Raw genomic sequence first — 23,349 nt, 5'->3', positions numbered from 1 at the left:
GCAATAGGAGAAATTGGCTGATGTAATGAAGGCTCTTAACCAGTGCAGATCACAAAAATGCACTGATTGGTAAGCAAAAAATATTTGCAAAACCATTTGTCCTAAACCTCCTTTTAATAATGATTTTATTTTAAGGAGTATATGCTTTTTCTTCCTGATTTTGTGTGTGTGTGTCTGTATAAATTTTATTTTTAATTTAGAAAACAATAAGGAACTTAGCGTTTTCCATATACTTATTTACTGCACCTGATGGTTATTGCCATGAAACTTTCAGGTTTCTACAGCAGTAGCTTTTCTGCCTGCTGGGGCCCAAGTTTTGGGTGTATGAGCTCTTATTCTTCTGGATGCAGAATGTTTTGTGAATGCTGTTGAGTATTTTTAACTCCCACTAGCTTGCTAAATCAGTTTCTACTCTAGTATGCAGCTTGTTTGCTGTGAGTTTTATTGCTCTTGTTCCTGCTAAACTTCAATTTTGCATGCATATAGCAGATCTGTTTACTGGAAGACAGTTGTGTTTAGGACAGGGAGACAATTGAGAGAGAGAAAGTACTGTCAGTAAATGACAGATCTGTTTAAGTGCGTAAGAGAATCTGCCTATTGGTTTGCCAGATGTAGAGCAGCAGCAAAGTGTTTTTTAGCATAAAAGTCCAGAGGAGCAAAACAGGAAAGTGTTGACAATGATTTAAAAAACTTAAGGGTTTGCTGTCTCACTCCCCCCCCCCCCCCACCTTGTGCCTCTCATTTTCTCCCTTTTTTCCTTAGCTCTAAAAGAGAGAATATTGTTATCCTTGTTGTTCCTTTCAGTAAATAGGCTCAGGGAAACAGGCTCAGAATTTAAGTAGACTTTTCTTTTGCAAAAACTTTTCCATTCGTTCTACATGCCTTTACTTAAACACCATTATTTCTGCTTACATTAACACCTGCAGGAGAAAAGATAAAGGTTTTCTCCTGTATTTCTTATTAACTATTTTTTGCACACATCGACTGTCGCCTCAGACTAACACCATGTAATAACTACTAAAAGTTAACATTTGTTATTTATGTATGTTTGAAAGATGTGATTCAGAGTCTTCAGAGTTTGTGTTAGGTAACAAAAGCATAACTGATCGCTCACCAGCTCTAATAATAATACTGTTTCCAAATATCCTATCTGTTGGCAATTAATCAATTCCAAAAGTGACAGCTTAAAGTTGGCCTATTCAGACTTTGAAACAGTGTGCTGGATCACTCGAATTCAAGTTTAAATAGTCCTGTGATTCAGGACTCTGGCATCTCTCTTCAGCTCTTGTTTAGACTTTGCCATGGTATTGTAAACATTAGTTTTATTTCTTTCTGCTGTGGAAGAGTTGGCTTCCATTGATGTAGGTTTTTCATCATCTGTAGAATGTGATTTTACTTGTAGAAAGTGGATATAAGCAACAGCATAGTAACGTTGTTCTAAACAGGAAATGATTGAGGTGTCTCTTTTGAGGAACTTAGACCAGAAAGCATGAAAACTTTCTGCAATAGTATTCTTATTAGATATTTCCTATCCCAGTGATTATTCCAGAACATTCATTTTTTCTTTCTTCTTGTTCCCTAATGTTTCTTCTTAATCTCATGCTTGATATTATAGTTCTACTCTTGTATTATAGAAATCACTGGTAATTTTTTAGTTGCCTTTTGGCTTTGAATGAGGACTTTTGGGCCTTATTTTTAAATCTAGACATTAAGAAGGATGAACAGAACTGTACTGGCATCAATGATGTTCATTTCTATGTTGTATTATGATCTGTATCAAATCATCTTTTTTTCAAAAGAAAACTCTGCAATGTAATCCCTTATGTAGTTGTAATGAACTGTTTTCTGTTTTTGTGTTAGGAAAATGCTAAGTATTAGCTTAAATTGTAGGACAATGCATACTTTTATAATAAAAATTATTTAATTGTGCTGATTTTTTTTTTAAACAGGTTGGAAAAGCTCCTAAGGACAGATTATGCAGAAGGGCAAGTAATATTACTTTTGTCTAAATGGGGAAAAACAAATAAAAACTACTTATTTTCAGTACTAGCTTATGATCTGTTTTTGAAAGTGATAGTGCATTATGAAATTCAGAAAAATTCAAAATGAAGCCCTAAGAAAATGCTATGAATTTTAGAAAATAAAAATTTATCTGACAAAACAAATTAGAAACAATTGTAACAGATGGTAGACTTGAGAGTGTAACATGACAAATTACTATCATTTTTCATGTAGAATTCATAAGTTAAATTTTTTTGAAAAGCTTACTTGATATGTTCAGAAAATGAAGTTTAGTAGATATGATTACTTGAGGAATTGTCTCGTTTAGAAATAGTCTTGTAAATGGGTTAATCAAGCTATTAATTAAAATCTTTTATGATATTAGGAAGCTCTGTTTCTATTTTTTCCCTATTATTTCTAAACCTTTGTGCTTAACTGAATGTTTGTTTAGCTTAGAATATAGTGTTAGGCTCAGTTTATTTACCTATTATATTTAATGTAAACAACTGTCTTCTCAAACATATAGAGCTGATAAAGGCTCCTTTCAATTCCAGCTGCAAAAATTTAAATGATACTGTTTGTTAACAGGATGTAGGTATGGGTGACACTGCAATGACATTGTTTCTTGGCTGCTGTTCAGATCTTCTGCAAACATTACTAGAGGTAAGAGTTTAATTTTAATTCTTAATTCCTTATTTTCTACTGGGAAGATATAAATGTTAATTCTTATGGTTTTATTAGTTTTTGTACTATTCACTTCATACAAATATTAATAAATGAAATTCTAGAAAGAATCTTTCTCTTCTAGAAAATATGAAATTCTGTTTTCAATTTCAATGCATAAAACTTGTGTAATGTCATGTCTTCTGCATAGGAAGCCCTAATATAGATGACGTCTTATGTGTGACTACTTTTCTGTGTTGCTCTGGTAGGCTGATGTTAGTAGTGACGAAATGCAGGCTCCTGTCCTGGATACTGAAGATGCTTGGTTGTCGGTAGAAGGACCGATATCGATAGTAGAACTAGCCCTGGAGCAGAAACGCATTCACTACCCGCTTGTGGAACATCAGTTTGTATTATGTACTGTCTTGTACGTCATCATGAGGTTTTCTCTGAAGAGTGTGAAGCCCCTCTCACTTTTTGATAGTAAGGTATGTTTTCTGAAACTTATGTGTATACATCTAATTATCACTCTCGTTACCTATAAAATGTTAGCTTTCACTCTTTAAACAGTTCATGCAGAGGTCTGTGGAAGTCATTTAGTACACTGTGGTGTTGAGCTGCTGTGTTAATGGAGTTGTCACCAGAATTCAGGTGGAGACCCAACTGTGGTCCTTGTGTCTTATGAATGAAAGATTTGTAGTGACCTCAGATGCGTAAAAATCGGCTCCTTAATGATTAGCTGGCCTGAAAATACTGCATGATGAGAATGCAGGATGCAGCCTGCATGACAAGTTTTTTTTAGTTGTTTGGAGAGGAGCCAGATCAGAGAAAACAAATATTTTGGATACAGAAATGTTAAGAGTGTTGCTGTTGTATCCAGCTGAGCTTTTCTAAAGGAGAACAAACAGCTTGTCATTTAAATGCATATAATAAACCACTTAAAGAAGAAAAAGAAAAACCTCAGTGTAGTTAAAATGCAGTGTGTGGTGCCCTCTTTATATGAGAGTCAGACTGATGGGAAATACGGAGTTTTCTTCCTCCTCACTCTATCACACTGCAATAAATAAAATTTAGAAAAGAAGTGCTGATGTAGATGAACATCTAATTTCTATGGGAGAGAAAATGATTTAGCCCTGTAGTACTGTACTGAAAATTTCTTCTTAATGATCTATTCCAATTTTATAAATGCAGAATATTACCTTCCTTTTGCTATAGGTTCTTGTCTGTGTGCTGGACCTGATGAAGCAGCTGGATCTGGTTTTAGCATTTTAGCATAGATAAATTCCATTGATTTTTTATTTCTTTTTTTTCTGCTCATCCATTAGTAAAAATCATTTATATTATCTTGTGTCATTTAAGACTGCACAGTACTTCTCCAGAGTACAATTAAAGCCTATTCCTGTGCCTCCTTCCTTTTACACAGAACTGTTATTCTCAGCTTTCTCCTTTTTGCCTTCAGTCACTCAAGATTCCCATTTGTACTGTGAGCTTCATGGGAGAACTTCTAAAGATCTTTAGGGAATCTTGACTGATGACTGACTGAAAAAAGCATGTAGAAGTTTAAGGCCACCTATCACCTTATTTCTGACAAGGCAAGTCACAATCTAGACCTACACATCACCTACACCATTCCAGTATCTATAATGCAATTCTATGTAATTCCATGAGTAAAGTGCAATGCCATTAGGTATTTCTCCTAGCTGTTCACTCAAGCTGGAGGAGAACCCCCTAACTATGATGATTTTTGTCTTCTAGCATAAGCTTTTTTGTGTGTGTCATATTCCCTACTTCCTGTTTTAGTACAGAGCAGGACTGCCAGAGACGCTTGGCATTGCGTATGTCACTGCTGCAGCATGGTGGGCTGAAACAAGGGCTGGGTGTGCCATTCTTCTCTGTGGGCAACGCTGCCTATTTCTGAATACAGCCAGTGCAACAGTTGGCAAAACAGTGGTTGGTGGCTGTCATTCAGGATTTACCTGAAATTTAGTGCGTAGCCCAAGAGACCTTTAAAATCAAGCAGTGTCAACTGCATTTCAGTAGATAATAGTTAAAATGTATTTTTGTGCCAGCTAGTATGTATTTCTTATTAAATGTCATACTTGGCATTTTGGTTTAGAACGATAAACCAGAGACCAGAAAATATATGCAAATTTAAGTTTCAGCTGGTAGTATATCAGATACCTAATTTGGTAGGCAGGTGTTTTTAAGTGAAAGCAAATTCTTGAAATGTTATGGTTGTATGAAGAAATGTGTGCCTTTTGTTCCATAGCTTTAACTTACAATATCCATTTTCATCTCCAAGATAAATAGAAGATGCAATACAATTTAAATAGAAGAATGTTTTGGCTTTTCAGTTTTCGATCAAAGTGGATTACTTCCCCTCCCCTTCTCCTAGCCTTCCCCCCCCCCCCAAATCTCTGAGGGTTGTCTTTGGTTCTCCATTTTAGGGCAAAAATGCATTTTTCAAAGACCTTACTTCAATTCAGCTGTTACCCAGTGGGGATATGGATCCAAATGTGTTATCCATACGACAACAGGTAGGTGCAAGTTTTCTACTGAAAGTTCTAGAACCTCTAAAACTTCAAATAAAACTGAAGTAACTTTCAATTTTTCCTTCCAAGTTCTTGGTGAAAGTTGTGAGTGCACTGGTTCAAACCCTATGTTCATCACAGAAGGCCAAAGGAGTCTCAGAAGAGGAACTGTTTCCTTTTGAAAAGGAGAAGGATTGGCCAACTGTGGTTGTGGATCTGGCTCAGCATCTTCAAATCTGTGAGGATGCAGTTCGAAGACATTATGTCTGTGAACTGTATAATTATGGCATAGATCATCTTGGTGAAGAGGTAATAACACCTTTTAATCATTTTTAATCAATACAGTATTATGTCAGAATCTCTGCTAAGATTACTTTTTCACTTACTCGTAAGGGAATGCTTGGGAGGGTTAGGCAAGTCTTTAGCAGCTTGGGAATTTTTTGAGCCTGGTAAGTCGGATGCTGGAAACATACTTGCAAAATACCAGTATTCTTGCTCACTTCTTCCCTCATCCCAACAACCATCTGTGTATATCAACTGGTGGAAACAATAGTGAGAAAGACAGACTGGTCCAGACAGACTAGTACAGCTGTTTGTATGGTACTGTATTTTATATATCAGGAGTTTGCTTTCAAGTGAAGCGACTTGCTTGTAATCTCTAACTGACAAAATTTTGAGTTGGAACATAATATAAAATCTGGTGGAGGTACAGCAGCAGTTGATAAGCTGTTCTCATACATGTAATTAATTGAGAAGGTAATGTTAACAAATTAACAGGTTCCTAGTATGAGCTGTTACCAACAGAACAGAGTAAAACCAAAATCTTTGCAGATTGTACTCATGTGAGATAAGCACTGAAATTTAGGAAAAAGCATTCACTTGTTCTTTGGGGATGTTCCACTTTGGCAGACTTTTCAATCCATGTGACATAGTTACTAAATAGGCAGGTCATCTTCATAGGAGAGAGGTAAAACAGCCTGTAAAGAAAGGAGTTCAGTAAATTGCTTAGGGATGGAAAAAATATGCATGACTATCTGTGTCCTCTGATCAGAATTTTAGGAAAAGTTTATCAGTCTTCAGGAAGAAAATCCTTTTCTTTCTTGAGGAGAAAAGCAAACAATTTAAGAAATTAACCTGAGGCTTGGAATATGTTGTTGAACTTAAAAAAAAAAAAAAAAAAAAAACCAAAAAACCAGATCTATCTCTGCCTTTGTTCACTCTCCTGCTGTTGTGAAGCTTTTAGTAACATGCTTTATCACACTAGCAGATAACCCAAGAAACAGTCTCAAAACCATTTGTCCTTTTAGTATCTGAAGGCTGAATGAAAAACTGAATCAAAAGATGCTTCTAGATAAATGAGTTATGTCATGCTCAAACAGTATCTAACTCCTTGTATTTTTCTGTTTTCAGGCCTTTCTTCAGGTGACTGACAAAGAAGTGCTTGCATCACAGCTCCTTATACTGACTGGACAGAGACTGGCCTTTGCTTTACTTCATATGCAGACAAAGGAGGGTATGGAACTCCTTGCTAGACTTCCACCAACACTATGTACTTGGCTTAAAGCTATGGTAAGTTAAGCCTGATTTAGGAAAACAGCTTGATGTACAGAGGCTTCAGTTCACCAGCTGAAAGAAGAATCAGTTTTCACTTTTCAAAATAAAGTCTTTTGGACAGTGCAGCTTAACTGTATGTTTTTGCTGATTCAGACTATATAAGCTTGTGCCTTCAAGTAAATTTTGGAGAAAACTGCTTGTCTTTTCTGAAAATACTTTTTCTGAAAATAGGGGAACTTTGGTCACCGATTGTTACTTTCTTTTTGAGAATGGGAACAGCAAATTCACACTTCTCAATTTTACTTAATTCTATTTTGAGAGCATCCATCTCTTTGGAAGTCATCACGATGTTAATAGATATTTGGACCTCTTAGTTTCTTGGTTTTTACACAAGCTATTACCAGGCTCTTCAACTGTCTCTAGCAAATGTTTTCTTTCTAAGGTGTACCTAAGTAACTGTTTAACTTCACTAAATCTGTGAGGAAAAAAAAAAAACTAGGAAAATGGCTTTCTTGAAGAAATCAGTGAAAAACTTATCCTTTGGAGGGAGAAGTAGAGGAGAGGAACTCCACTGCATAAATGCTATGGGTCTTACTACTTCACATAGCTCTCAAGAATCAATCTTCAAATTACAGCATCATGCTGAGTGTGTTGGATGTAGAAGTGCCCTTGTGACTTTGTGCAATACTCTTTTCTGAAGTTGGGGTAGATGATTTGTTCTTGTTTTAAACAGACTATTGACAATCTTGTCTAGTGGCAATATTCAGAAATCAATGCCTTGTGTTTATCCAAATTACAGGTGCAATGTTTTGCTTGTATGAACAAATTTGAAGAATATTGTTTAGCAGTGTGAGGAGCTATTTAAGAAGGGTCTGAGGGGCAAAAAATAATCAGTAGTACAATTCTACTTCTGGGTCAAGGCTCAAATACTAACTTCATTCATGCAAGTTCAGGAGGAACTATCTGCAGAAGATCTTTTGTAAAATGACTCTAATGCTGTGTTTATTCTTTTATAGGACCCCCAGGACCTTCAAAATCCAGAAGTGCCAATTGCCACAACAGCTAAACTAGTTAACAAAGTAATAGAGCACTTACCAGAGAATCATGGGCAGTATAGCCTTGCCTTGAATCTGATAGAGGCTGTAGAAGCAATCTCATCATGACATTCTTGGTTAAAACTGGTCTGTGATATAGTGGTATAATGCATGACTTTACACAATAAGGCTGAACTTTATAGAAGGAAACTTTAATGTGGCTTTTGTAAAACAACCAAAAGAACAACCCTTCCCACCCCAGAATTTCAGAAGATAATTTTAAATCGGAATTTATTTTAAATTCTGCACTAGTACAAAGAGGGTTAGTTTCCAGTACATTTGTCAATATCTGAAATGCTTTGTTATTTATTTCTCACTTGAGCGCTTCTTGCGGTAGTCTAAATTGGATAGATTTGACAGCAGTTTTAGTCTATTTACAAAATTACATCTTGTGAAATTCTGTATTTTATACTAGTGGTAACTGCTGCAGTCTCAATGTTCCATGTATGATTAGTTTTTCAAAGCAAGCTGTAGAATTACACCTGAGAAACTTCAGAGACTGAAGTTATCTTGTAAAGCCAATACTGCTTTTTCAGAGCTAGAAGTGGTGTTGGGCTCATGCCTTGTTACTGCCTTATACAGGAGAATGATGATGGCACAAGATAGAGGACAGAATGTGCTGGGGTCTTATGCAAGGGGAGAACCTCCCACTCCTCTTATACACAAATATGGACTCATCCTTTAGTCCAGATCTGAGTACTGTTCCCATGGGTATTGGGTCTCAGCTAAAACTGGATTTACATCCCTGCCCTTAAGTATTAAGCTCTTCTGAGTTTCAGTGGGTCAAGGAGTATCTTACTGTACAGTTGTCTCCCCGACATCTTATCACTGTAGAAGATGTAGTATGCTATAAATCTCTGCACATGTTAACTTGTAGTCAAAAGCTGCTTAAATAGTTGACCCAACTTTACTGAAAACCTTAGCCTTAAAAAAAAATAAACCTTATATTTACAGTACCTACAGGGAATTATATAGTGAGTATCTTCACTGTTGGAGTGGTATATTAAACAGACAATTATCTTGCATCAGTTAGTACTGTTTACTTTCTACTTAAAGGAATGTTTCCTGGGAAAAGCCAGGATGGAAGAATAATATTGGTGTAAACTGTTTTTGTCTTGAAGTCAGCTGAAATTACTAGCTCAGTCTTGTAACTTGCTCTTCTTGCATTATATGTAAGAAGCTTCCATAGAATTCTACCTTGTTAACACAGAGAATTTGGTCTTACCTTTCTGAAGTATGTGCTGCTGTCATCCAAGGGTTACACCCCTGCTAAAATGGTTCTGTAGGTAGCTTGTTCTACACGAACTTCTTCACCTGTTCAATGTCCACAGTTCTTAAGTGCTGCACTTTAACATAGCTGACTAAGGCTCTCTGAAAAGTTCTGGTGCTAAATATTTGCCTTCCTTTAGTGGTATGAGATCAGTTATAGTAAAGACCAGTAAGAATCCTACTAAGAATAACTGGCCATCCCTAATCTACACTTTCAATAACTCCAGTTATAGAACTATAGAATTAAAACAGCTGTAGGGAAAAAAATTGGAAAAAGGTAAGTTGTACAGTGATTTTACCACCTTGCCTGACAGCACTTCAAACTTCTGCAGCAATGAGAGAGTGAGTAATCATGAAAATTAAGGAAAAAAACAAAGACTTTCTTAGTTGTATTACATTCCTGTATCCTAGTACAACTGTGTAAAGGATTTTACTGTAACAGAATATCATGTCAGAGCTCACACTCTACACCAATCAAATCTGTAATGTACTGTAAGTAATATTCTGTATATAGTGCTATTTTGTGTCTTACTTGCTGTGTATTTGTGTAAATTGAATAAATAAATTTGAGGTTTGATTGTATCTTTCCTGTTTTAGGGGATGATGTCATCCATTTTTTTTCTTCTTACTGTTTCACAAGGGAAGTACATACTCCAGCATAGAGGACTGATCCCTTGGGACTATACAGAACCACTTACTTAATGTTGGTACAGAAGTGTAATAAACTCATTTTCACTTAAATGAAATTCCACAGTAAGACTAACATGAACACAGGTTACTAAAACAAATGTATGTCTTATTTGGAACAGCCTTTTTAATTAAGCTTAAAAGTGATATACACAATTTGGTATAATATAGTGTGAATGGGGGGAGCCTTCTGTAATTCTGCTCAGGCTGGGCTTTAAACATCTGGTTCTGCAGTCTTCAATATGCAGACCTTCTGGTTAACCACCACTTTTACACAGTTCAATACTCCTATTCCAATGGAGTTATCTACATTATGTCTATGCACAAGCTGGTCAAATGTAATCTTCAAACACTCCCTTTTCCAGCAATTACTTTCATGCACCGTGGGCAGGGAATGCTTGAGGAATCAGAAGTGTATCTCCTGCAGCGAGGGCATTTTGCTTTGGCAGTTGGTAGAACTATAACTTTATATGATGATTCTTCACGAATATCACCACCTGTTAAGGAAAGCATTACTATTGAGAACATCTAGGTCTAGTTATAGTAGCATACTTCTACTCATAAAAAGAGATGCTCAACTCTATGTATGAAGTGAACAATGTTGCAGCACAGAAAAAAAAAAAGATATTGCTTTGCAGAAAAGCAAGTCTGCAATAGTCCTCTTACCTTCTAAGTTAATCAAAAAGGTCCCACTGATGATGTTTGCATCTGCAGGTGTTTCTTTAGGAAACTCACTCAGCAGAGTTGTCTGGGAAGCCATCATTATTTCATTCAGCTGTGATACACTAGAAGATTCCTCAGCCTGCAGTACCTAGGGAAGAGCATTAACTTTCAGACTTGCAACCTGTTTTTGTTCCTCAGCATCTTTTAAAGTGCAGCCTTCTGCTAGCCAAGGTTAAATCAAAAACAGAATTAAGCTGTATGTGTCCATAGCCACACTTTTAGATGTTCTTTTGCCACCAACAGAATACAACTTGTCATGAAGAGAGCACAAGTTTTATATTTATATAAATACATGCATGCACCCTTATATATGGTATGAGTGTGTGTATGCGCATACGTTTAAATCTGGCATCAAAACTGATATCTACCATACAAGCTCTAAGATTAACTGTTCTTTAAAATTATTAAATGCTAAGACTAATGCCAGTGGTTCCTACAAACACTAGTTTGATAGTGAATCAGCGTGGATTTGAACCAAGAGTCCAAATTCATTATTCCTGCCACAAAGCCCCTCTACCCCTATAGACTTGAATTTCAGTGTCTAAGGCTCCCCTGTTCAGATAGATGTTTTCAAGTTACCTTGACACATCAAGAAAACAGTTACTTTAGGGAGAACACTGCCAGTGGCGCTAGAACACTCATGTTCTATTGCGGCGAAGAGTGTTCACAGAAGTTAATATACTTCCCCACAGTTGTGTTCTTAGTTGTATCTTTTACCTCCATTAATTCAAACAGCAGTCCAGGCTCAATGACGATGACAACTTCATATTCCAAAGCATTCTTGCCAGAGATGGACCCAAGGAAAGAGTCTCTTATTGCACATGCACCTTCTACTGCTTCCTCAGTCCCAGGTTTCTTCCACCCTGAGCTTGCTTTAATCCAGCCACTACGAAACACACCTTCTGAGTCTTGAAAGCAAAGTAAACAAAGCAATTTTGGATGTAATGCCTTTCTATACAAGTAAGTGCTTATTAAATGAATAATAAAAAGAATGCAAATGCAGAGCTACACTATTCTTTAACTGTGCAATTAAACAGTATCACAAGTCCTTAGAAACTGTACATGCTTTACCCTTTTTATAAGGGAGGTGCTGAAAAACCTCCTCCGCTAAGTGAGGAAGAATTGGTGCAAATGATCGGACTACTATGTCCAAAGCCTCTGCTAGCACAGTTTGACATGAACGACGTTTGGGATCCTTCTCTTCTTCACAATAGAGCCTGCGAGATAGAGATGAGAGTTGAAAGTATGGCCTTTCAGTAATAACAATAACATGGCAATACTAAGAGACTACTTTCTAAGGCTGCCAGTACTACCTTTCATATAAAAGCCTGATCCAGCTTGCCTTTCTACTTTATAAGAAAAGCTTTTCCTAATTAGCCTCCCTTAGAAAGCACAGTGGTATGGGTACAGCAGCATTTACATATGCAGCCACATTTTGTTATAGAAAAGGAACTTTTTACAATGCATGTTAATTTGCTTCATCTGTATAGAAGGGAATCTTTTCTTAGGAAGGTGAGCCTGCAGCTCTGTTAATTCTTTATTCTAGTTCGTCTATTAAATTTAGTATTCAGGCTTCTCTTTCCCCCCTTTCTTTTCAGTCTGGAAACCAAAGATCATGCAACTCCATCCCCTCTTTCCTCCATGAAATAGCCCTTTCAAAGGTTGCTAAGCTATCAGACTACATCCTTGCTTAAAAACTCATGCCTTTAGGATTCTCTCTCTTTTTTACACCAGTAAGACTTCAGGTTGCCCAGATAAGTGCTGCAGCCCTTCCCCCTACCCCCCAAACTCACAGATGTACACATTTATAGGTAGAAATACAGATGTAAGAATCTATCTTTACAACTTCATTTAGTTTTAAGCATGTACAATGTTTGATCACCTTTCAAAAGGATTCAGCACCCCTAGTGGAGAGAATATACTAGCACACTAATGACAACAGCAAATACTCTGATAGCTGAAAGCAGCTAAGCTTTCATCTGTGTGCTTTAGTGAACTAAAGCACAATATATACTTGTTAGACATTCTCAAAGGTACTTGTATTCACTCAACATTTGCCTGAAGTGTTATTACCAGCATTTCAAAGTGATTATCTTGTTTCCCGCCCCCCATTTCCATGACAGCTTAAAGATAGCAGGAATGAACTTACCTGTCTTTGATTATGCTGAAATAAAAGTTGGACAAATTTCTGGAACAGAATGCTTGCAATAATCGAACAACTTTGCTATAATCATACTCTTTGTATGCTTCGGTAACCTGGGATAGGGAGCGGAGAGAGTTAAGTACCAATTTTGATCACACTGGATACAACGACAACTCCTGATGAACCTGAACTTACATGAACTGTGCTGAGTGACAGGAAGTCTGGGATAATCTTTTCTTTAATGGTTGTCAGAGGGGAAAAGTGTTAATTCAGTTAATCAGAACAAGAAAGTCATTTCAATTCAAATATGGAGGGGTAGAGGAGAGGGGGAGCCACAGAAACTATATCCATTGAGCGGAATGGTTCTGAGTGATATAAACTGCTAAAGTCTATGGAATATAGAAGATTTCCAAAGCTCTAGAAGTTTTTGATTCTTGAGATCCTACTCTAGGCATTACTTCTAAAATTCTAAAAAGTTAGAGGCCCAGGGGAAAGAGACACAGAAGAGAGGGAAAAAAGACAGGTTCATGTCAAAAACAAGTTCAGAATATTAAAACCAAAGACTTCCTTTAAACCCATTTCAGCTCTTGAGAGGACACATTGTATCGAAGAAACCTTAGTGGTCGGTGATTTGCCTATTTGATACATAGTCTTTATTTTGATAGCTCCAATGAAAGTTGCATATCTATGCCAGAGGGAAAATTTAGTATTTAGATATTCAGAGGAAGTTTTTTTCTTTTTTTTTTTCTTTTTTAAATGGAAGCCTAAAAAGCCTCAACAGCCTTTAAACAACTCAAATATTGTTAAGCTTTAAGTCATCTTTTTCTTATCAAAGGTATAAAGGGAAACGTATCAATCTTTTTGCAGCACAGGAAACAAAAAAATCTTACTCTGTCTGAACTGTTAGAATAGCCCCCATGTCAAAGTTTCTTCTTTAAAATAATACAAAACGCAGACTTAAAGCTTGTTACCTGGGGAGTATATCCAGTGAAAATCAATACAATTTACCTTGCTGCCGTAATCTTGCAATAAATGTAGCATATATTGATCTATTATGTACATCTCTGAAGCGGGAATGGAATCAGTTTCGGGATTGAAGTCATCCATATTTCCCAGTATAAAGCGTAGTGTATTCCGAAGCTAGGAATAAACCAGATGAGTTAAATGTAATGTTTTGTGCTTCAGATGAAACACAAGATGATACTATTCAATGTGGTGGTTTTTCAAATTGATTGTTTGAATAATTACAAAATACCATGCAGAACATATGCCACAAAGACCTATAGACAAACAAAGCGGGACTGTGGGTATTATCCAAGCATGCTTCAGGGTATATTCTTTCCCTTGGTACATATTGCTATTTGATCCACAGGTGTAAAAAACAGTAATACCTGAGTTTGGAATAGCTCTTTTAGCTTAAAGAGTAAAAAGCTTTGCGATGACTTTTACTCAGCCAATACAAACCCAAATATAAAGAGGACCTGTCATTAGAATGAAGAGCGTTAGCATATTTGGTTCTTACCTTGTTGATATCATCTCTTGCAGCGTTAAGTACAACGGGTCCAATCAGCACCTCAGTAAAAACATTTGATTCTGCTACCCACCAGCGGAGAACATCAGCACCATATGGAGGATCCTTGGCGTGATCCTGTGTAGAGAAAGAAAGGCACACTACAAAACCTGACAGGGGTCCTGCAGCCTGGAGAACAACGCAGTCCCAGGTTGTTAATGTTATTTGTAACTGTGACCACAAGGCCAGTGTATTTGGAGGCCTTCGCCCCTCTTTGAGTAAGATTTACTGTTGAGCCCGGACTACAACATATACTCGCAGCAGTTTGCATACAGGCAATGCTAGATCTCAGGAAAATTAAGCTGAACCCATCTAACAGTTTTGAATCCTTTTCATACTTTACATTAATGTTAATATCAGAAGACATTTTGGGGGGTGGACTTCAGACTCTTTTCCACTCCATTTGCAATTGTGAAAATGGCTTCTCTCAATAAAACACAAAATAGTTTCTGTTCTTTCAAAAATGAATCAGATTAATAAGGCTTTGTGAACCTTGTTTCTTTTGTCTAGATAGTCACATAAAACTGTTCAGTAGCCTCAGAAAGAGTATCAGTGAGGGGGGAAAGAGGAGAGGAGAGATTCAGAGCATCACTTTGAGTGCAACCTCCCTGACTACAGAATGAAATCGGAAGTTCCCAGAATCAATAAACAGCCCTGACTGAGAGCAGTCAGACCACCGGTGCGCAACCACTGTCCTGACTGCTATCCTGTAAGGCCCACAAGTTTCAAGACGGCGTTTGAAGGCACAGGTTAATTCTTTCCCTGCCCCAATCATTCCATCAACAGTGTTCCCAAATAAAAAGTACCATTCTACATCTTCTGTATAATTTAGTTTCTTTTCTCTTAGCACAGAACAAAGTCTTTTTAAGCACCACAGCTGAGGTAAAACAACTCAAAGTTTTTAATCCAGCCAAACAGAATTGCAATGTCCCCAAAGTCATCAGTAAAGCTTTCTAGAATTCTGCTACAAGGCAGCAATATAGAGAAAAACATGCCACAAGATAGGGGCAATGAAAAATTGTAACCAACAATTTTAAGATGCTCAGTATTTTGACTTACTTCACCTCCATTGATTACCACATCAGGATCAACCACATTGCCAATGGATTTAGACATCTTTTCCCCTTTTTCACCAAGAGTAAATCCATGAACTACGAGAGTCCTGGAGAAAAGGTTTTAGTGAAAACAAAACCCGGCAAAAAAAATCTACTGTTAAAAATACATTTCTAAAGAAGATATTCATACATCAAAACACACGGAAATCCACTACTTTGGTAATCCTAGGGCTTCGTCTGTGTTCAACTAACCATATGCTGTACAACCATCCGAGTAGCACATACATCTTTAATATATTTTACTCATTTCATTTTTCCATGTCACCGACAATGTTTACAGATATCTAGGGCACATATATTTTAGATGAATTAAAGACTAAAGTATTATTTTTTCTTTAAGCCACTACATCTCCTAAAACTGCATAGCCCCCTTGCAGCTGGCTCACATTACCCTTCTCTGTGCTTTTTTATCTTCAAGGCACAGTGTGTCACAGCCCCAGTATAAAACATGCACACAGTGATTCTAACTTCATTACAGCCTAATGTTCATTTCACATCTGTCAATGCTCTTAAGAGATTTTTCAGACTACATTTCAAGAAGCTTTGATTATGGGAGTGTGAGGGATAGCAAAAGAACAGATCTGTATCTGATAAGGTAATGAGGTATAACCTGAATAACTGAGAAAGGAAGCAGCTATTAAAATTCACATGGACAACTTTTTTAAGCAGTAAGTAACATTATAATATAACCTGTAAAAAAAACTATTCTGAAAATAAACTTTATACTGAAAATGCAAAAAACAAACCAGACATTCAGTAACGGCTTGATTTTACTCGCTACTGTCCATATTACAAAAAGCCCATTATTTAAAAAAAAAAAAAAAAGTGATGTTTTTGCAACCCATGCACTTACTTATATGGTGCTTTTTTCCTTGTTGACACACTAGTTAACAGAGAGGACTGAAACCATCCTCCCAATTGGTCTTTTCCTTCAAGATATAAATCTGCTCTTTGCTCTGCATCTTTAAAAACAGAAGAAGATTTGTGTTTATATTTTTTTAATATCAGCCTATATTAGATCCTAAAGTAATTAACATACACACACAAAAAAAATCTCTGTAAGTGATTAGGAGCACTGATTTAACTCTTCAAATCCAGTAGATGAATTACTTTTATGAGAGATGTACGATTTCTTCAACATGATTACTAATGGATCATTTGTATCACAAAATTTAAATCATTAAAACCCAAGACTCGCTGAACTCTGAAATTTAACTTAGCTCAACTTTAAGCTTTTGAATTTGAGCATTAACTTTGTTTGGGGGAAGGCAAGCTTAATGAAATTAAACTAAATAAGTAATTATGAAAATAGAAGCTATGACACTCAGAGCACTTCTTACGAGGTTCTAAAAGTACTTTCCAAATACTCATAATCAAACTGAAGGAGTCAAGACAAGATCACATGCTTAGGAATTAATAAGAATTTATGCTATGAACTGAGACTTCATCAATTGGGAATCGCTCCAGGTGTAAGCCGCAGATGTGACGTGATGGACTAGCCTCTGTAATGCCTCAGGTAAGACCAGTAAGCTTTAGTAGCGTAGCACTGACCGGAGCTCATCCGAAATAGCATTTACGTAACATTTTCAGAAAAGGGTTAAGACAGCAGGGGAAACCGAGCCTGTTGTGCGAGAGAGGAGTCTGGAGGTGCCTGGCTGGTTTCGCTTATCCACATGAAGGCTGAAGGAGATTTTAATTGTTCACTATAAATACACAAAGGGAAGAACACTAGAGGAGAACAATTTGAGCTAATGAACACTGCTGGCATCAGAATAAATGGGCTAGAATACACACAGACTGCACATTCAAAGCAGAAGAGCAAAACCAGCCTTCCCCCAGGACTGCAAAAGGGCAGCAAAGCCTCCACAGCTTTGTAGGGGTGGAGTGCAATTGCTGTACAGAAAGGCACAGGACTTGTTGATTCAACAAGTCCCTCCTAGTCCTAAAAAATCCCAGACAGGTCAGCATCAGAGGGAGAACAGAATAACGCAGAGCACAGCAGAATACGCAAGACACAAACCTACAGAGTCTGCGAAGTTATATGGACATTGGGAAGGCGGCAGGGGCAGGAATTTAGTATCGATTCTAAAAGTTGGTGGGGTAATTTTCCAGATATTCAGACAAAAGTTCCTCTGCTCAGTTTTATCTAACAGCTCTTTTTATGCTCTTCCTAGGACCCCTGAGACAGTGCTTCTTTCTGCTGCTGACATACTTGATTTATTTGTTTAAGTTAATGGAAGTTTCGATATTTAGATCCATCCTGCAATAAAATGAAATTCAACATTACAAAGGTCAAGGCCATGCAGTTACTGTTAGCACAGGGGAAAGAAGAAAAGAAGAAAAAGAGGTGTGAGTGGATGTTATGGTTTTTAGCACACTTGTTTATTCCTTCAAGAAAATCTTAAAAAAATCAAGCTCTTTTGTAAGTAGAGTAAGAAGGGATCAGTCTTTGGATCAGACGGCAAAAATACTTGTGATGGCAAGATTAAAAAACCCTGTAAGAATACTTGTGGTAAGGAAGAAAATAACAGTGGGAAACCTGTAAAAACCAACAGCAGCAACATATTTTTTATTTACTGCCAGTTTACTAGGCACTTTTTTTCTTTTTCTTTTTTTTTTTTTTTTTTAAATAAAAGTGAACTTTTTGCAGAAATAACAATTGTTGCAACTTCTGGCAACTAGAAAAAAACCCTTAAAATAAGGCAGCTAAGTCTAGGCAAATGAAGAATTTGAACTAACAACTGATGACAAAAAACAGACTGAATAGGTGTCTTCTGGCAGGAACTAGCATGTCTGAGAGGCTGGCTAACACAACATATGTTAAGTGAAGACCTAAACTTTTTATCTCTGTAAAATACAGCATAGTCATTGCATATACAAAACCTGCTCTTTAAGTTTACTGGTAGCTCTCCTGACTCAGTTTTATTGAAATTGCAATGGTTATATATAAATTAATTAGAACACTGTGCATATTTCTTTGTAAATGCAAGAATATGTTCAACAACCCAGAAGAAACTTTTCAGTTGTTTATTTTACATTGAGTTATAGTACATAGGTCATTAAAGAGTATTAAAATTTATGATCCTTCTGGTTTGGATTTCAAGATTCTGTATCTTTGATCTTACAGACTTTGACTTTTAGATTAAACGTATTGTATTTTAATGCCAGGAATGAATCAGCTAAGATAAATTTAAGTTTCTCAGTCAGCACAAAAGTTTAAGCACATAGATAGGCAAGTTGTAAAATAATTACATTCATACAGTTAAATATTATCTAATAAGATAGGGAAAGAATTATGATGCTGAAAATTACCATCATTATGATACAGAACTATGGGGTAATATGCTGCTTGATTTTTTTTTTCTTAAACCAACAGCAGATCACATCTTAGTTCAGTGTGTATTTTTATATAATATTTTCAAAAATAATAATCTCATGTTCATAGTGTGTATGACACACTGCCATGAGGAAAATGAGATTTGAAAAAAAAATTTAAGACGATAAAGGCTTTTTTTTAAATGGATTCTCCAAAGACAGCTACTGAAATGAGCACTATCAAAGCGGAACAAAGTTACTACAGAAGTTCCTCAGTGATCAGTCTGCAGAATGTTTCTGTTTAAATAACTGATATTGTCACTGAATATAGGAGCACACTAACAAAAATGAACATCCCTGGAATTCACTGAGGCAGAGGTGCTTTCACCACATGAAACACAACCTGTCCCATAGGGCGAATGATGCAGTTTTTGCATCTTGCTGTAAGACTGTTAGAGAAGACAACGTATATTCCTAATTCCTGGGAAGCTACACAGAACCAGCCATGCTAAAGAAGTCTGCTGCTGCAATTTGGAGTTAGCATGCTGTTTTCTATAGGGTTTTGGAAGACTTCCACTAATTAGAAATATCAGGGTAGAGATGATGAAAAATGTGTCCTAAGCATTCAGTGTGTGTTATTTGCTCCAAGTCCTTTTCCAAGAAACAGTAATTATGTTTCAGTTATTTACGTTAAAGCACTTACTTTAAAGTTTGTACATTATAAATAATCCTTCAGAAATATGCATTACAAAAGCATTAGAAATACAAGGCCAAGTACTCAGCTTTGGCATTTATGAACTTTTACAGTTATTCTTCCACCCTTAATCTACCACCCTCCTGTCTGAATTATGAAACAATTTTTAATTACATAGCTGTTGAAAATACAGTACATACCTTTTAGCTATCAATCATGGCTATGCACTGAAGGAAATTTGTCTATGACTCAACTCATTTACAGCAGGATTTAGAAAATAAATTAATATAGCAAGACACTGTCTGCAGAGAACATGGGCTGATAGTTAAAGCAATTGAATACAGTCTAAGGAACCAGAGTCTAGCTCTGCTGCACAATGGGAAGCCCATATGGTGATTTGCAAGTCATTTCAATCCAAATTTTCACAGCTTTTTTTTTTTTTTCCTCTACGTGTCTGACCTGAGAGTCTGGATCTGCAGTTCTATTAAATACTTATTGCAGACAGAGCTGAATACAAACTGAACAGAACTTTGAAGAAAAAAAATGAACAACAGAGTCCTACGGATCACAAAGTTGTGTATTCAGAATTGCCAGATGCTTTGGAACCAAATTTTGCCTTTACTACACATTCAGTTTGTAGGTAGCAGGTTAACACTAGCTCACAGTGGTACTGTGAAAATGAATTTATTATTATATGAAGCATTCAGATATCATACATTTTAACACTTTATAAAAGAAAGTGTAAAAAGCTTCTTTTCAAAGTATTTGAGGCATCTGCAGCAAGAAAGAAACAGGATTAGACTACACAAGAAGAAACCCTTCAGTGAACTTAGTGCTATGCATACAGAACATTAGTGAAGTAAACAGTATCACCAGAAATATTTTAGTAGTGTTGTTTTTTCTTGGGCACATTACAATAAGCAGATGTGGGTTTGCTCTCAATGGTGCAAGCAGTTTAACATTTATTTTGCACACAGTCTAATTATAATTATGGATTTCTGGTTTTGTGACTATGGTAACTAAATCTTACATCTTAATGTGCAAGTAGCACCTTCCTGTCACAACGCTGACATACCACGGCATGCTAATTTCAAGTCTGGGTAATTTGTTGTTTAGCCAGAATCAATACCTTTGATACCTCTAAACTGGAAAAAGGAAGCAAATGCTAATTTAATGCAAGAGACAACTTCAAGTCACTTCCGCTAGAAGTATGCGCTGTCTCTGGTGGGAAATGCAACAGGACAGCCCTGGAAATACTACTGCTCCCCTGCAACCTATTACTTAGACCTTTTGGACTGCTGTTCTTGAGTAACTCTTTAACCCATTCGAAAACCTCACGCTGCAGGATCTCTTTAACTCTTATATAACTCTAATAACTCTTTTGCTCTGACATAGTTAGTTCGAGTTCAGTGAAAGCTCAGGTCCAAGTTCCCCAGGACTGACGTCACACAGTTGTTGAAGAAAACTGCTTATTTTTCCAAGACTGGAATTGGTAGGAAAATCAGTAATAGTGTTTTTTCCTGTCAGTTACTAATAAAAAGATCGCTGACTTAAAATTTTCAATAACTTGAGTTCACAGTAAACTGCAATTATGTACATTAGTCTCCCAGTTTTAGCAATCTTAATTTCAGGATCACTAGAGGATTTAACTCATGTGCTACTGACCTTTATAAAAGTTACCACCATACATGATTCTCTAATCAGAGGGTAAGCGGTAACTTTTGTTATCACTGAGTATCTACAAATTTAATAGATAACACTTTACAGGTAGCACATCAGCTCCCATAGGCCAGCATGCTTTCAGGAGGTTAAGCCACAGGGAGTTGTTCTTTCTGCTGCGACATTCTCCGAGCAATTTTGGATTTTTCCACGCTCCTCTCCCTGCAGAAGCATTTTGGAAAGCAAGCCCATCATTTAGTATGTTAGTAAATGCTGCCAATTATTATTATTTATGTAGAAAGAAGCTCTGCATCAAGATTTAAAAGCTGATGTATACTTTGAAATGCAAGATGAAGTTATGCGTTCGACAGCTCTTGCAAAGGACGTTTTTCAAAAACGGTAAGTTAAATCAGCCATTTCATCTGAATCGGACTCTGTACTTCCACTTCTGGCAGAAAATGGGAGCCTCAATTACACAGAACAAAAGGCAATGCAACTTTAGCCTGGTTTCTAAAGATAAGGAGGCTTCTGAGATCACAGTTAGTTGTGTCCCTCCCCAACTTTTGAACCTATTGGGCCAATCCATTCCAGTCCGAGAGCAAGATAAGAAGTCTTAAACACACCAAATTCCAGCAAGTCTCATGAAAAAAGGTGACTGATCGCAGGGGGAGCATTTTTAACAGTTCAACAAAAGAGGAAGTTTGTACTGTGAAAGACCCAACATTTAACAGGCATCGCAGAAACCAGATGGGAGCCTGAGGCAAATTAACTGGGAATGAAGGGTCTTGATTCTGCTACTGCTTATTGACTATGTTGTCCTTCTTCTACACAGGACTAGAAACAGTTTTTATAGAACATGCTGAGATGTTAAGCCCTTAAAGCACGCAAGCATGTACCTGTGCATGTAAAATACCATTACTACATAACCTTTCAAAACCCAAACCAAACCAGAAACATTTTTAATGAGAACGAACTTTAGTGTATGTAAAGGTCCTTTAGAAAATGTTTGTTGATGGTACTGTTGCCTGACCATGTTGCTAGGAAATAAAACCTCTGGCACTAACGTGTTTTATAATTCAACAAGATTGTTATCACACAATTGTGTACGGAGGGTTTAAAGTCCAGACTTGATGCATCGGACAGGACTCCTCCTTTAGAAAAGACTCCCGACTTCGGATTATTCTCCAGCCAAACAGTGTGCGTGCGTGCGTGTGTGTGTGTGTATATATATATATGCATATATGTGTGTACACACACACGTGTATATATATGAGATGAATACAAATTAGTAGTGATTTTTCTATCATAATGCATGTTTTACAGTGAATTTGCATAACAACTACTGCTGGTAGTAGATGCTATAAACAACATATAGCAAGTACAAACATTTTAAACCACAACAAACTGCTTTACTTACTGAAGGTAATCAGAAGTGAAAAAGTACTAATGTACACATACTCTGTTAAAAATGATTGAGCTTTTTAAAATTCAGCAGCCATTCTTAACTTTGTCCTGTTTCAAATAGCATGCACTAGTACAAACTGAAATTTGTTAACTGAAAATCAAAGGCCTATCAGGTAGCAGTGAAAGGCTTTGGCCATTTGTGTCATAAAAATTCTACAGGAAAAAAGAAGTATGTTCTGATTAGGAGATAAAAGGCGTGACACATGGTCAGTCAGGTAAGTGTATTGGAAAAATCTCAACTTCAATTATACCGAAAATGAGTTTGCCAACATTAAGCCTTATTCCCAACAACCAAAAGCATCTTTACAAGAAATGACCACCAGTTTGCTTCTGGCATAATCCAACTCAGTTTTGCTGATACCAACAGCATCATACAAAATAGTTATATTTGGTTCCCTAAGCGTTACAGAAGAATTACCAACATATTAATTCCATACCTTCCAAAACATGGGCCCAGGAAGTTCCACTATCAAACCAGATGTCTAGGACATCCTGTCCCTTTACATAGTCTGAAACATCATGACCACCAGCCTATTAGAAAAACAATCATTAAATAATGCAGATAGAATACCTTATCATTAATGCTTTTCAAAGCTAGAAATAAAGCAGATTTCATTTCCGGACCAGTTTTGTACAAGTTCTGCTAGCAATGTTGCAAGTGAACACAAAATAACTTAAACAATTATTCACAATATTTTTCAGATTATTAGTGACCAAAAAAAAAAAGAAAATAAAAGAAAAAAAAGAAAAAAAGAAAAATTACCTAAAAACTCAGATGCTAGAATAACACTATGGTTTGTTTGTAAGCTTAAGAACCTAACTACTACTGGAACAACAGAAGGTAGGAAAAACAAAAAAAGAAAGAAA

General features: G+C 36.6%; 2 protein-coding genes across 8 annotated transcripts in view; one reads left to right on the top strand and one right to left on the bottom strand.

Moving 5' to 3' along the window:
- Positions 1 to 9,694, top strand: part of RAB3GAP2 (RAB3 GTPase activating non-catalytic protein subunit 2) — a 53,610-nt gene extending 43,916 nt beyond the window's left edge. For 6 of the 7 annotated variants that reach the window (XM_026107853.1, XM_026107844.1, XM_026107836.1 and 3 more), the window contains 7 exons: positions 1,950 to 1,985; positions 2,590 to 2,664; positions 2,934 to 3,152; positions 5,112 to 5,201; positions 5,286 to 5,504; positions 6,606 to 6,764; positions 7,766 to 9,694. In XM_026107853.1, coding sequence (XP_025963638.1) covers positions 1,950 to 1,985; positions 2,590 to 2,664; positions 2,934 to 3,152; positions 5,112 to 5,201; positions 5,286 to 5,504; positions 6,606 to 6,764; positions 7,766 to 7,912 — 945 coding nt within the window. In that variant the 3' untranslated portion in view covers positions 7,913 to 9,694. Of the gene's footprint in view, positions 1 to 1,949; positions 1,986 to 2,589; positions 2,665 to 2,933; positions 3,153 to 4,123; positions 4,257 to 5,111; positions 5,202 to 5,285; positions 5,505 to 6,605; positions 6,765 to 7,765 lie in introns of those variants that run through there. The other variant, XR_010388585.1, reaches the window with a different exon arrangement.
- Positions 9,695 to 9,904: 210 nt separating this feature from the next.
- IARS2 (isoleucyl-tRNA synthetase 2, mitochondrial) overlaps positions 9,905 to 23,349 on the bottom strand; it is a 30,817-nt gene continuing 17,372 nt past the window's right edge. Inside the window, exons 14-23 of the mRNA XM_026107861.2 lie at positions 22,920 to 23,013; positions 16,204 to 16,312; positions 15,295 to 15,397; positions 14,188 to 14,313; positions 13,674 to 13,805; positions 12,672 to 12,778; positions 11,594 to 11,739; positions 11,240 to 11,430; positions 10,466 to 10,610; positions 9,905 to 10,296 (exon numbers count right to left, since the gene is read on the bottom strand). Coding sequence (XP_025963646.1) covers positions 10,145 to 10,296; positions 10,466 to 10,610; positions 11,240 to 11,430; positions 11,594 to 11,739; positions 12,672 to 12,778; positions 13,674 to 13,805; positions 14,188 to 14,313; positions 15,295 to 15,397; positions 16,204 to 16,312; positions 22,920 to 23,013 — 1,305 coding nt within the window. The 3' untranslated portion in view covers positions 9,905 to 10,144. The remainder of the gene's footprint in view (positions 10,297 to 10,465; positions 10,611 to 11,239; positions 11,431 to 11,593; positions 11,740 to 12,671; positions 12,779 to 13,673; positions 13,806 to 14,187; positions 14,314 to 15,294; positions 15,398 to 16,203; positions 16,313 to 22,919; positions 23,014 to 23,349) is intronic.

The sequence above is a fragment of the Dromaius novaehollandiae genome, chromosome 3 (genome assembly GCF_036370855.1).
Source record: "Dromaius novaehollandiae isolate bDroNov1 chromosome 3, bDroNov1.hap1, whole genome shotgun sequence".
Classification (NCBI taxonomy): domain Eukaryota; kingdom Metazoa; phylum Chordata; class Aves; order Casuariiformes; family Dromaiidae; genus Dromaius; species Dromaius novaehollandiae.
This window is presented reverse-complemented; position numbering and strand designations above follow the sequence as displayed.